This window comes from Rutidosis leptorrhynchoides, chromosome 2 (assembly GCF_046630445.1).
Source record: "Rutidosis leptorrhynchoides isolate AG116_Rl617_1_P2 chromosome 2, CSIRO_AGI_Rlap_v1, whole genome shotgun sequence".
NCBI classification, from domain to species: domain Eukaryota; kingdom Viridiplantae; phylum Streptophyta; class Magnoliopsida; order Asterales; family Asteraceae; genus Rutidosis; species Rutidosis leptorrhynchoides.
In genome coordinates, this window is record NC_092334.1 from 77,601,839 (window position 1) to 77,613,718 (window position 11,880).

General features: G+C 32.3%; 1 protein-coding gene across 1 annotated transcript; it reads left to right on the forward strand.

The window, feature by feature from the left end:
- Positions 1-9,620: 9,620 nt before the first annotated feature.
- Positions 9,621-11,348, forward strand: LOC139888002 (9-cis-epoxycarotenoid dioxygenase NCED1, chloroplastic-like). The gene has a single exon (XM_071871040.1). It carries the CDS (start codon positions 9,621-9,623, stop codon positions 11,346-11,348), a length of 1,728 nt encoding a protein of 575 aa, XP_071727141.1.
- The last annotated feature ends 532 nt before the right edge of the window (positions 11,349-11,880 follow it).

The following is an 11,880-nucleotide window of genomic DNA, read 5'->3' on the forward strand; positions in this document are numbered from 1 at the left end:
GGATATAGTTTCATGTTCAAAAGAAAAATCATTTTCCCAGAAGAACAACTTTTAAATCAAAGTTTATCATAGTTTTTAATTAACAATCCCAAAACAGCCCGCGGTGTTACTACGACGGCGTATATCCGGTTTTACGATGTTTTTCGTGTTTTCCGGTTTTAAATCATTAAGTTAGCATATCATATAGATATATAATATGTGTTTATTTGATTTTAAAAGTCAAGTTAGAAGGATTAACTTTTGTTTGCGAACAAGTTTAGAATTAACTAAACTATGTTATAGTGATTTCAAGTTTAAACCTTCGAATAAGGTAGTTTTATATATACGAATCGAATGATGTTATGAACATCATTACTACCTCAGGTGTTGTGGATAAACCTACTGGAAATAATAAAAATAGATCTAGCTTCAAATTATCCTTGGATGGCTTGAAAGTTCTTGAAGCAGAATCATGACACGAAAACAAGTTCAAGTAAGATTTTCACTCGAAATAAGATTGTTATAGTTATAGAAATTGAATCAAAGTTTGAATATGAGTATTACCATGTATTAGAAAGATATCTTACTGTAAATAAGAAAGATTTCTTGAGGTTGGATGATCACTTTACAAGATTGGAAGTAAGCTAGCAAACTTGGAAGTATTCTTGATTTTATGAAACTAGAACTTATAGAATTTATGAAGAACACTTAGAACTTGAAGATAGAACTTGAGAGAGATTAATTAGATGAATAAAATTGAAGAATTAAAGTGTTTGTAGGTGTTTTTGGTTGTTGGTATATGGATTAGATATAAAGGATGTGTAATTTTGTTTACATGTAAATAAGTCATGAATGATTACTAATATTTTTGTAATTTTATGAGATATTTCATGCTAGTTGCCAAATAATGGATCCCACATGTGTTAGGTGACTCACATGGGCTGCTAAGAGCTGATCATTGGAGTGTATATACCAATAGTACATACATCTAAAAGCTGTGTATTGTACGAGTACGAATACGGGTGCAAACGAGTAGAATTGTTGATGAAACTGAACGAAGATGTAACTGTAAGCATTTTTGTTAAGTATAAGTATTTTGATAAGTGTCTTGAAGTCTTTCAAAAGTATATACATATTAAAACACTACATGTATATACATTTTAACTGAGTCATTAAGTCATCGTTAGTCGTTACATGTAAATGTTGATTTGAAACCTTTAAGTTAACGATCTTGTTAAATGTTGTTAACCCAATGTTTATTATATCTAATGAGATGTTAAATTATTATATTATCATGATATTATGATATATTAATATATCTTAATATGATATATATACATTTAAATGTCGTTACAACGATAATCGTTACATATATGTCTCGTTTCGAAATCCTTAAGTTAGTAGTCTTGTTTTTACATATGTAGTTCATTGTTAATATACATAATGACATGTTTACTTATCATTTATCATGATTAAACATAGTGTAACAATATCTTAATATGATTCATATATAATTAGTAAGACGTTGTTATAACGATAATCGTTATATATATCGTTTCGAGTTTCTTAATTCAATAAACTCAATTTTATGTATATAACTCATTATTAAAATACCTAATGAGATACTTACTTATCATAATATCATGTTAATTATATATATAATCATATATATGTCATCACATAGTTTTTACAGGTTTTAACGTTCGTGAATCACCGGTCAACTTGGGTGGTCAATTGTCTATATGAAACCTATTTCAATTAATCAAGTCTTAAAAAGTTTGATTGCTTAACATGTTGGAAACACTTAATCATGTAAATATCAATTTCATTTAATATATATAAACATGGAAAAGTTCGGGTCACTACAGTGGTCGCCCATCCATTTGTAAAATTTCGAATCTACCCTGAAGAACACCGAATATTATCTCGACATCTTTACGTGCACTTTCTTGAAATTATCTGAATTTTGAATTTTGCACGTGGCTCATCAGTTGGTGTCGAGTACGCCTTCATTAATGTTGCCCAATCTGGGTAAATCTCATCTGCTAAATAATAACCATTTATGTAATCATGGTCATTCACATTAAATGGAGCAATTGGTGCAGTTCCATTCTTATGTCATCGAATAATGAAGATTTGTTCAAAACATTAGAATCGTTGTTAGCACCCGCAGCACCGAAGAAAGCATGCCAAATCCACGTATCATATGAAGCAACTGCTTCTAGAACGATGGTTGGGTGACCTTGATGACCGCCAGTATATTGCCCTTTCCAAGCAACTGGACAGTTTTTCCACTTCCAATGCATGAAGTCGATGCTTCCAAGCATTCCATTGAAACCGTGCTTTTCTTCATGAGCACTATACAAACGAGTTATATCGCTACTCGTTGGTTTCCTCAAATATTCATCAACATAAAGTTCTAAAATACACTTACAAAACATATTAAGACATATTATTGATATACCTTCCGACATTTGTAAATATTCATCAAACATGTCTGCTGTTGTACCATATACCAATTGACACAACGCAGATGTAACTTTTTGTATTGTAGTAAAACCTAGTCTATCAAGAGCATCTCTTTTTAGTTTAAAAAATTTGAAATGACTTGGTAAATGTTCTACATCATAACTTAGTATATCATTGACGATACATAGAAATAAATCTTTACTCATTCTAAAACGTCTTCTAAACTGTCGATCGAGATATACTGGATGATCTTGAAAATAGTGTTTGTGTAAAGTTTTACCTGCTTCTTGTTAAATGGTATTATCATTCAAGCTTGCTGAAACATATTTATATTTTTTCTTATTTGTGGTGTGTTCTAGAATGTTTGCAGGAATTATTTGTCGCTGTGTTGATCAAAGGATTTGTTACAGTTGCAGATAAAGTTCCAGTTAATTATAAGAGTACCAGTCAAGTATAAGAGATTTAATTTATTAATTGTGCAAGTTCTACAAAATTGAAGATAATGCTTTTAATTTATTCAAGAATATCTGGGCTGTTTTCTTACAAGCCCAAGAAGCCCAAGTTGCTATTATACAAGAATCCTTTTAAGAAGCCCAAGTCAAAGCCCAGGTTGTCAAAGTGATGGGAGTATAAACGCTATGTTATCTACTCATTTGGGGATCGATTAAGTTACACACATTCATTCACTTTTCTCTCATATTAGGGTTTCTTAGCCGATTCATTGATCTTATGAATTAGCAATTGTTATTTTATGATTCTGTTTTGTTCATTAGCCTTGTTAATTGTGGCTATAAGAGTTTAGAGAGATTTTTTTTTTCAGTCTGAATTTCTAATATTTTGATTGAAGATCTGGTTGATTAATTGGTTTATAGATCTTGTGATTGAAGTTCTTTGTTAGTTTTATCATGGAATCAGAGCTGTAAGGTTCGATTGTGGTGATTGTCTTGATCTCTCTTTTCTCTGGTGTTCGAAGAAGTTTTTTAGGGTTTCATCATCTCTTTGTCTTATTGGTGATTTCTATGTTCTGTTTGGGTTCGATTGTGAACGTGTGGGTGATAAATTGCTAGATCTATCGGTGGTGATTGAAAACCCTAATTTTCTAGGGTTAGGGTTGGTGTTCATCATTCTGGTTTGCTCATCCATCTTCCGCTGCATTATCAATCATTCGTGATTGATTGGTTACATCTTAACTCTTCTTTTTATTATTTGCATATTATATCTATTCTTGTTAAGATTTACAACACTGTGCCCAACTCTTGATCCCAATTCTTTGAAAATGGTGAAAACCTGATCAAGCACAGTTTAAGTTGTAAATTTTAATTCATATCTGCTATTTTGTGTGATTTCTTATTATCTGTTTTCTGTTGGTATTATCTATCTTCTTGGCTGCTGTTTGTTTATTACTTGCTACCTGTGTTACTTATCTGATCTTGTTTGCTATTTGATCTTCTTGTTATCATGGGGGATAGTGGGGATGCTACCTCATCCGTAACCTTAATCAATAAACTTGATTTTGGTGACCCTTTATATCTTCATCCAAGTGATACAACTTCTGGTACACCTATAATTTCTATTAAACTCAAAGGCACAAAAAATTATAATATTTGGAGTAGATCAATGCTTCTAGCATTGGGTACTAAAAATAAAATTGGTTTTATTAATCGAACTTGTGTCAAAAGTACATCTGATGAAGTGTTAGCTGCTCAATGGGAAAGGTGTAACACAGTTGTATTATCTTGGATCTTGGAAACATTGACCGAAGAACTTTATTCAAGTCAAATCTTTAATAGTCTTGCTTTGAATGTTTGGAATGATTTAAAAGAAACTTATGATAAAAAGGATGGATCTGTTATTTTCAATCTACATCATAAAATAAACTCTTTAAAGCAAAATGATAGTCCTCTATCAGAATAATATCATAATCTTAATAGTTTGTGGAAACAATATGATTCAATAGTGTCCTCACCTCCTTGTACTTGTGGTGCATATGCCTGCACTTGTGCAACATCTGTATCTGTGGAAAATAATAACAAAATGATGAAACTTATGCAGTTTTTAATGGGATTAAATGATGTTTATATGCCAATAAGAAGTAATATTTTGTTGAGAGATCCATTACCAGATGTTAAAGTAGCTTATGCCATAATCTCAAGAGAAGAATCTCACAGAATTAATTCTTTAAAGGATACAAGTTCTAAAAGTCAAAATTCTGCTTTTGCAGTCCAAGGTCCAAACAAATCATATAACAGTAATAACAACAATAATATGTCCAATTTTAATAATAACAGAGGTCCTAATCCTAATCTAAAATGCAAAAAATGCAATAAAATTGGTCATACTATTGAAAGATGTTTTGAGATTGTTGGGTATCCACCAAACTTTAAAAGAAATACAAATAATAACAACAGGAACTACAACAATTTCAATAACTTTAAGAACACATCAAATAATAATGCCACTTCTAATGAAGCTAGCACTAGCTCTTCCACTCCTCTTTCTTTTTCAAATGAGCAGATGCTTAATGATGTACCTGCTGCTGCTCCTGCAAATGCAATGTCAAATATGGAAGGTACTTTCTTCAATGCAAGCATAAAATTTAATACTAATTTTAATTAATTCTTTAACTCAAATCTGTCTCAACCAAAGGTGATTCATAAAGGATGGATCATTGATTCTGGAGCCAATCAACATATGACTCTTTCTAGCAATGGTTTGAGTAATATTGTTGATGTCTCTGGTTTGAAGTTAACTGTAGGACATTCAAATGGGACTCAAGTCCTGATTAAAGGGATTGGTGATCTTGTATTAAACAAGTTCATTACCCTTAAAGATGTTCTTATAGTTCTTGAATATTGTGTTAGTCTTATGTCTGTATCAAAACTTTCAAAGGATAATGGACTCATTATCAGTTTTAATGAATCAACTTGCTATGTTCAGGATTTGAGGGACAGGAAAATAAAAGGGATTGGTAATCAAGAAGGTGGATTATATATATTCAATAATCTGAATAGTGAAAGTAAGAAAATGGTTAATAAATCTTTTAATACACATTCAGCTTCAATTAATTTGTGGCATAATAGGCTTGGTCATCCATCTGATCAAGTCTTGTCTGTTCTTAAAACCAAACTTAATCTTAAAGATAAAATTAATATAAAATTAATACTGAACCTTGTGAGGTATGTCACAAAGCTAAACACAGCATAAACCCTTTTCCTATAAGTGATCATAAAATCTCAAGTTTAGGTGAACTTGTTCATCTAGACTTGCGGGGTCCTTTTAGAGTTCAAACAAAAGAAGGTTTTAAGTATTTTTTAACTGTAGTAGATGACTATTCTAGAGCTGTTTGGGTATTTTTAATCAAATCAAAAGAAGATGTTTATGATAACATTGTAAACATTGTTCAACTTATTGAAACACAATTTCAACAAAAGATTAAAGTATTCAGGAGTAATAATGGTACTGAATTTGTCAACAAAAAGTTTTTAACTTTTACTAACAGTAAAGGAATAATACATCAAACTACATGTGCTTACACACCTCAACAGAATGGCATTGTTGAGAGGAAACATAGGCACTTGCTAAATGTTGAAAGGGCTCTTATGTTTCAGGGGGATTGCCTCTTAATATGTGGTCTGAATGTATTCCAACTTTTTGTTATTTAATTAATAGGACTTCTACTGCTGTGCTAAATGGAAAGTCTCCTTATGAAATGGTGTTTAAGTCTGATCCTAATCTCTCCCATTTAAAGTGTTTTGGATGTTTATGTTTTTCTGTTGATTTAAATCCAAAAGATAAATTTAGTAGCAGATCTATTAAATGTGTTTTGATTGGTTTTTCTAATGTTAAAAAAGGTTATAAGTTGTTGAGTCTTGAAGATAAAAGTATATTTTATTCAAGAGATGTTAAATTCTATGAAACAGTGTTTCCTTTAAAACATAAGTCTGCTGCATATGATTTCAAAATTGATTTTTCTAATAATTTTTTGAATCAAAATTTCTTTGATGATATTTTTAAATTTGACACCAATTACACTTCAAGTCCCAATGATGAAGGGAGAGTTACTGATACATGTGAGGGTAGTAGTGATAATGCTCATTTAAATGAGCATAGTCCTACAGCAACACTCAATGAAGATTCGTCTTCATCTCCTGAGGGCAATATTGATGCTTCTAATACCGAATCAAATGAAAACACCAATGAATTAAGGAGATCTTCTAGAAGCACTGTTTTTTCAAAAAAGTTTGATGACTTTGTTGTTGAGGGTAAAGTAAAATATGGTATTGAAAGAGTTGTGAATTATGCAAACCCAAGTCCTGAAAATTTCTACTTTGTTTCTAATCTCAATAAAACATTTGAACCTAAATCTTATGAACAAGCCTGCAATAATCCAAATTGGGTTGAAGCCATGAACCTTGAAATAGAAGCTCTTAACAGAAATAATACATGGATAATAATAGAATTACCTCCTGACAGAAAACCTGTTGGGTGCAAATGGGTTTACAGAATTAAATATAAGTCAGATGGTGAAATAGAAAGGTACAAAGCTAGACTTGTGGCTAAAGGTTTTAGTCAAAAAGAAGGCATTGATTATGAACAAACTTTTAGTCCAGTTGTTAAACATGTAACTGTTAGATGTTTCATAACAGTTGTTGTTCAGAATGACTGGCCATTATATCAACTTGATATAAATAATGCTTTTCTATATGGTGATCTAAATGAAGAGATTTATATGACTTTACCAAAAGGTTATTATACTGATTCTGAAAATGATAATAAAGTCTGTAAATTAACAAAGTCATTATATGGACTAAAACAAGCTCTAAGGCAATGTAATGCCAAACTTAATGCTGCTTTGTTAGAACATGATTTTGTGCAAAGTAAATCAGATTATTCTTTGTATACTAAAAGTGTTGATGGTCTTTTTATTGGTTTACTTGTTTATGTTGATGATATAGTTGTTACAGGCAATAATCTTGCAGAGATTGAAAAATTTAAATCTTTTTTGAAAGTTTGCTTAAGTTTTTTCTTGGAATTGAAGTTTTGAATTGTAATAATGGAGTTTGTTTGTCACAAAGAAAATAATGTCTGGAACTTTTAAATGATTATGGTTTATTAGGATGCAAACCTTTTGGAACACCAATTGAATCAAATATTTGTGTTAATTGTGAATCAAGTGAAAAAGATAAATTTTTGACAAACATAACAGAGTATCAGAAACTTGTTGGAAGATTAATCCATCTTACTTTAACAAGACCTGATATTTCATTTACTGTTCATATTTTGAGTCAATATATGCATGCACCTTTGCAGTCTCACATGAATCTTGCTTTTAGAACTTTAAGGTATTTAAAAGGTAGTCCTGGAAAGGGTATTCAGCTTGTCAAAGGTAATGAAACATCTTTATATGCTTATAGTGACTCAGATTGGGGGAAATGCAAGTTAAATAGAAAATCTGTGACTGGTTACTTAATATTTTTTTTGTAATTCATTGGTTTTTTGGAAAAGTAAAAAGCAAAGCACTGTATCTAGGTCTTCTGCTGAAGCAAAATATAGAGCTTTAGCTTCAACTACTTGTGAAATAATCCGGATTAAAAATCTTTTACTTGATTTCAATATTAAAGTCAATTTGCCAGTCCAATTGTTTTGTGATAACAGTTCTGCAATCCAAATTTCTCATAATCCTGTTTTTCATGAAAAAACAGAACACTTTGATATTGATTTACACTATGTCAGAGATAAACAAAGTGCAGGGGTGATTAAAATTCAGAAAATTGAGTCTGCTAAAAACATTAGTGACATCTTAACAAAAGGTTTAACTATTAAGCAACACAATGTGTTGTGTAATGGTTTAGGTCTTTTGGATTTGTTCCAAGCTAAGCTTGAGGGGGGATGTTAAATGGTATTATCATTCAAGCTTGCTGGAACATATTTATATTTTTTCTTATTTGTGGTGTGTTCTAGAATGTTTGCAGGAATTGTTTGTTGCTGTGATGATCAAAGGATTTGTTGCAGTTGCAGATAAAGTTCCAGTCAATTATAAGAGTACCAGTCAAGTATAAGAGATTTAATTTATTAAGTGTGCAAATCCTACAAAATTGAAGATAATGCTTTTAATTTATTCAAGAATATCTGGGTTGTTTTCTTACAAGCCCAAGAAGCCCAAGTTGCTATTATACAAGAATCCTTTTAAGAAGCCCAAGTCAAAGCCCAGGTTGTCAAAGTGATGGGAGTATAAAAGGTATGTTATCTGCTCATTTGGGGATCGATTAAGTTACACACGTTCATTCACTTTTCTCTCATATTAGGGTTTCTTAGCCGATTCATTGATCTGATGAATTAGCAATTGTTATTTTGTGATTCTGTTTTGTTCATTATCCTTGTTAATTGTGGCTATAAGAGTTTAGAGAGATTTTGTTTTTGTTCAGTCTGAATTTCTTATATTTTGATTGAAGATCTGGTTGATTAATTGGTTTATAGATCTTGTGATTGAAGTTCTTTGTTAGTTTTATCACTTCTTCACGATCTCTACGAATATAAGCTCGAGGCTGTTGAACTCGTTCATTGTTGGCAGCTTCTTCAGCCTCGTCAGCATCCAATTCTTCGGCAATTGCTCGTAAAAAATCTAAATCTCCTACATCATCAGAATCCCAAAAAAAAAAAAAAAAAAAAACCTTTTGAACAAAGCGTTTACCATTTTTTTAAGTATTGAATGATATTGAATGAAATGTGTGAAAAAATGGTAATAGAATTGTGGTATTTATAAAAGAAAGAAATTTTTTTTTATTCAAATGGTCATATGACCGTTGCCACATACACGTGGCACTACCTCACTGGATACCAGCACCATCACCTGCATGTGAAGGAAGCATCGCCGGCTAAATTTTCTGACCATCACGCCCCACAGTGGCGCCATAGAGGCGTGATGGTGGTGAAAAAGCTCCGATCGCGCTGCGTTAAATTAGGTCTAACATTGTTAATTTGATATCATCCAATACGTGGCATTCCATTACATGTTTAAGGGTGTCACCTCTCCATACTATTTATACATCAACCTCCCCCACCATTTTTCCTCAAATCTCTCTCTCATTCGTGTTCATGTTTCTTAGTATTTTATACGGAGTAGTTTAGTTTGTAACATTATTTCAACAACAATAATATTAACAGTAACAGTAATGGCCACATTATCTGTTTCTACTTATTCAACACTACGCCACAAAAACTTAGTTAATTTCTCTTCATCCCCTGTACCTTCATCTTCAATATCTTACAACAAAAATTCCAAAAAAATCAAATGTGCAATTCAATCACATTCCATCTTCAATATCCCTAATCACACTTCTAACTTACCATCACATAAATGGAACTTGTTCCAAAAAATGGCAGCAACAACATTAGACAAAATTCAAAACATTATAACAACACAAGAAAAAAAATACCCTTTGCCAAAAACAGTAGACCCGAATATCCAAATTACCGGAAATTACTCACCCGTACCCGAACACCCGGTGACACATTGTTTACAAGTCATTGGACAAATCCCGGAACATATTCAAGGTGTTTATTTACGAAATGGAGCTAACCCGTTATTCGAACCAACTTCAGGACACCATTTGTTTGATGGAGACGGTATGATTAGTGCTGTAAAATTTGAAAATGGTTCGGTTAGTTACGTTAGCCGGTTTACTAAGACTCAAAGGCTCGTTCAAGAACGGGAGTTTGGTAAACCGGTTTTCCCTAAACCGATTGGAGAATTACATGGACACTTTGGCATTGCTAAATTAATTTTATTTTACGTTCGTGGTTTATTCGGTTTGGTTGATTCTAGCCAAGGTATCGGTGTGGCTAATGCTGGTTTGGTTTACTTTAATAACCACCTTTTAGCGATGTCTGAGGATGATTTTCCATACCATGTTCGTGTCACGTCGAATGGGGATTTGGAAACAGCCGGAAGATACGATTTTAATGAACAATTAACGTCTGCAATGATAGCACACCCTAAGGTGGACCCCGTTACCGGGGAGTTATTCGCGCTTAGTTATGGCATTGTCCGAAAGCCGTACTTAAAGTATTTTATGTTTTCGCCCGATGGAACTAAATCTAAAGACTTCGAGATCGATTTGGAAAAATCGACAATGGTTCATGATTTTGCGATCACCGAGAATCTAGTTATCGTCCCGGACCACCAAGTGGTTTTCAAATTATCGGAGATGGTTACGGGTGGGTCACCCGTGAGGTACGATAAAGAGAAGGTATCGCGTTTTGGGGTTTTTAACAAGTACGACCCGGATGGGTCGGGTATCAAATGGATCGAAGTTCCGGATTGTTTTTGTTTCCATCTTTGGAATGCATGGGAAGAAGTGGTGTCCGGCGAGGTTGTTGTGATTGGATCTTGCATGACTCCGCCGGACTCCATTTTTAACGAGTGTAACCAAGAATTAAAAAGTGTGTTATCTGAAATCCGACTAAATTTAAAAACCGGAGAATCTAGTAAACGTGCAATAATCTCTCCTGAAAACGACGTAAATTTGGAAGTTGGAATGGTGAACAAAAACCTTCTAGGTCGAAAATCAAAATACGCTTACTTAGGTATAGCGGAACCATGGCCAAAAGTGTCTGGTTTTGCTAAAGTCGATCTATTTACGGGTGAAACCGTTAAATTTATCTATGGTGAGTCGAAATTCGGGGGTGAGCCTATGTTTGTGTCGAAGTCGGATTATAAGGACGAGGATGATGGTCACATTCTAGCGTTTGTTCATGATGAAAACACGTGGAAATCGGAATTACAAATTGTGAATGCAAAGACAATGGAACTAGAAGCAACCGTGATGCTTCCGGCGAGAGTTCCGTACGGTTTTCACGGAACGTTCGTTAGGACTGATGAATTGGACACACAAGCTTAACCGACGTTAATGATTGTGGTTAGAAAATTGACCGTACCCAATAGTATAGTGATTTTAGTGTAACTATTATTGAATAAGTGATATCTTATTAAAATGAAAATTTAATTGATTGATTAATTATATGTTGCAATTATAATTTATCTATTCTAATTACGATTACAATAACAAAGTTATATACGATTACGAAGTAACTATAATAGTAGTAAGTTATAAGTAAACTCAGTATGTTGTGATGATTCTGGCTTTAATATACTCCTATTTAACTACTAAAATTATGAAGATAATAATAATAATAATAATCATACGTACACATACATACATTATACATTATTATTATTATTATTATTATTATTATTATTATTATTATTATTATTATTATTATTATTATTATTATTATTATTATTATTATTATTATTATTATTACTAGCTTAATGCCCGCGAATTCGCGGGGCTATTTAATGAGACTAAGCAAACATTAGTTAGAAAATACTTAATGTGAAACATTATATTTTTTGCGTAGTTTTCAGTAACG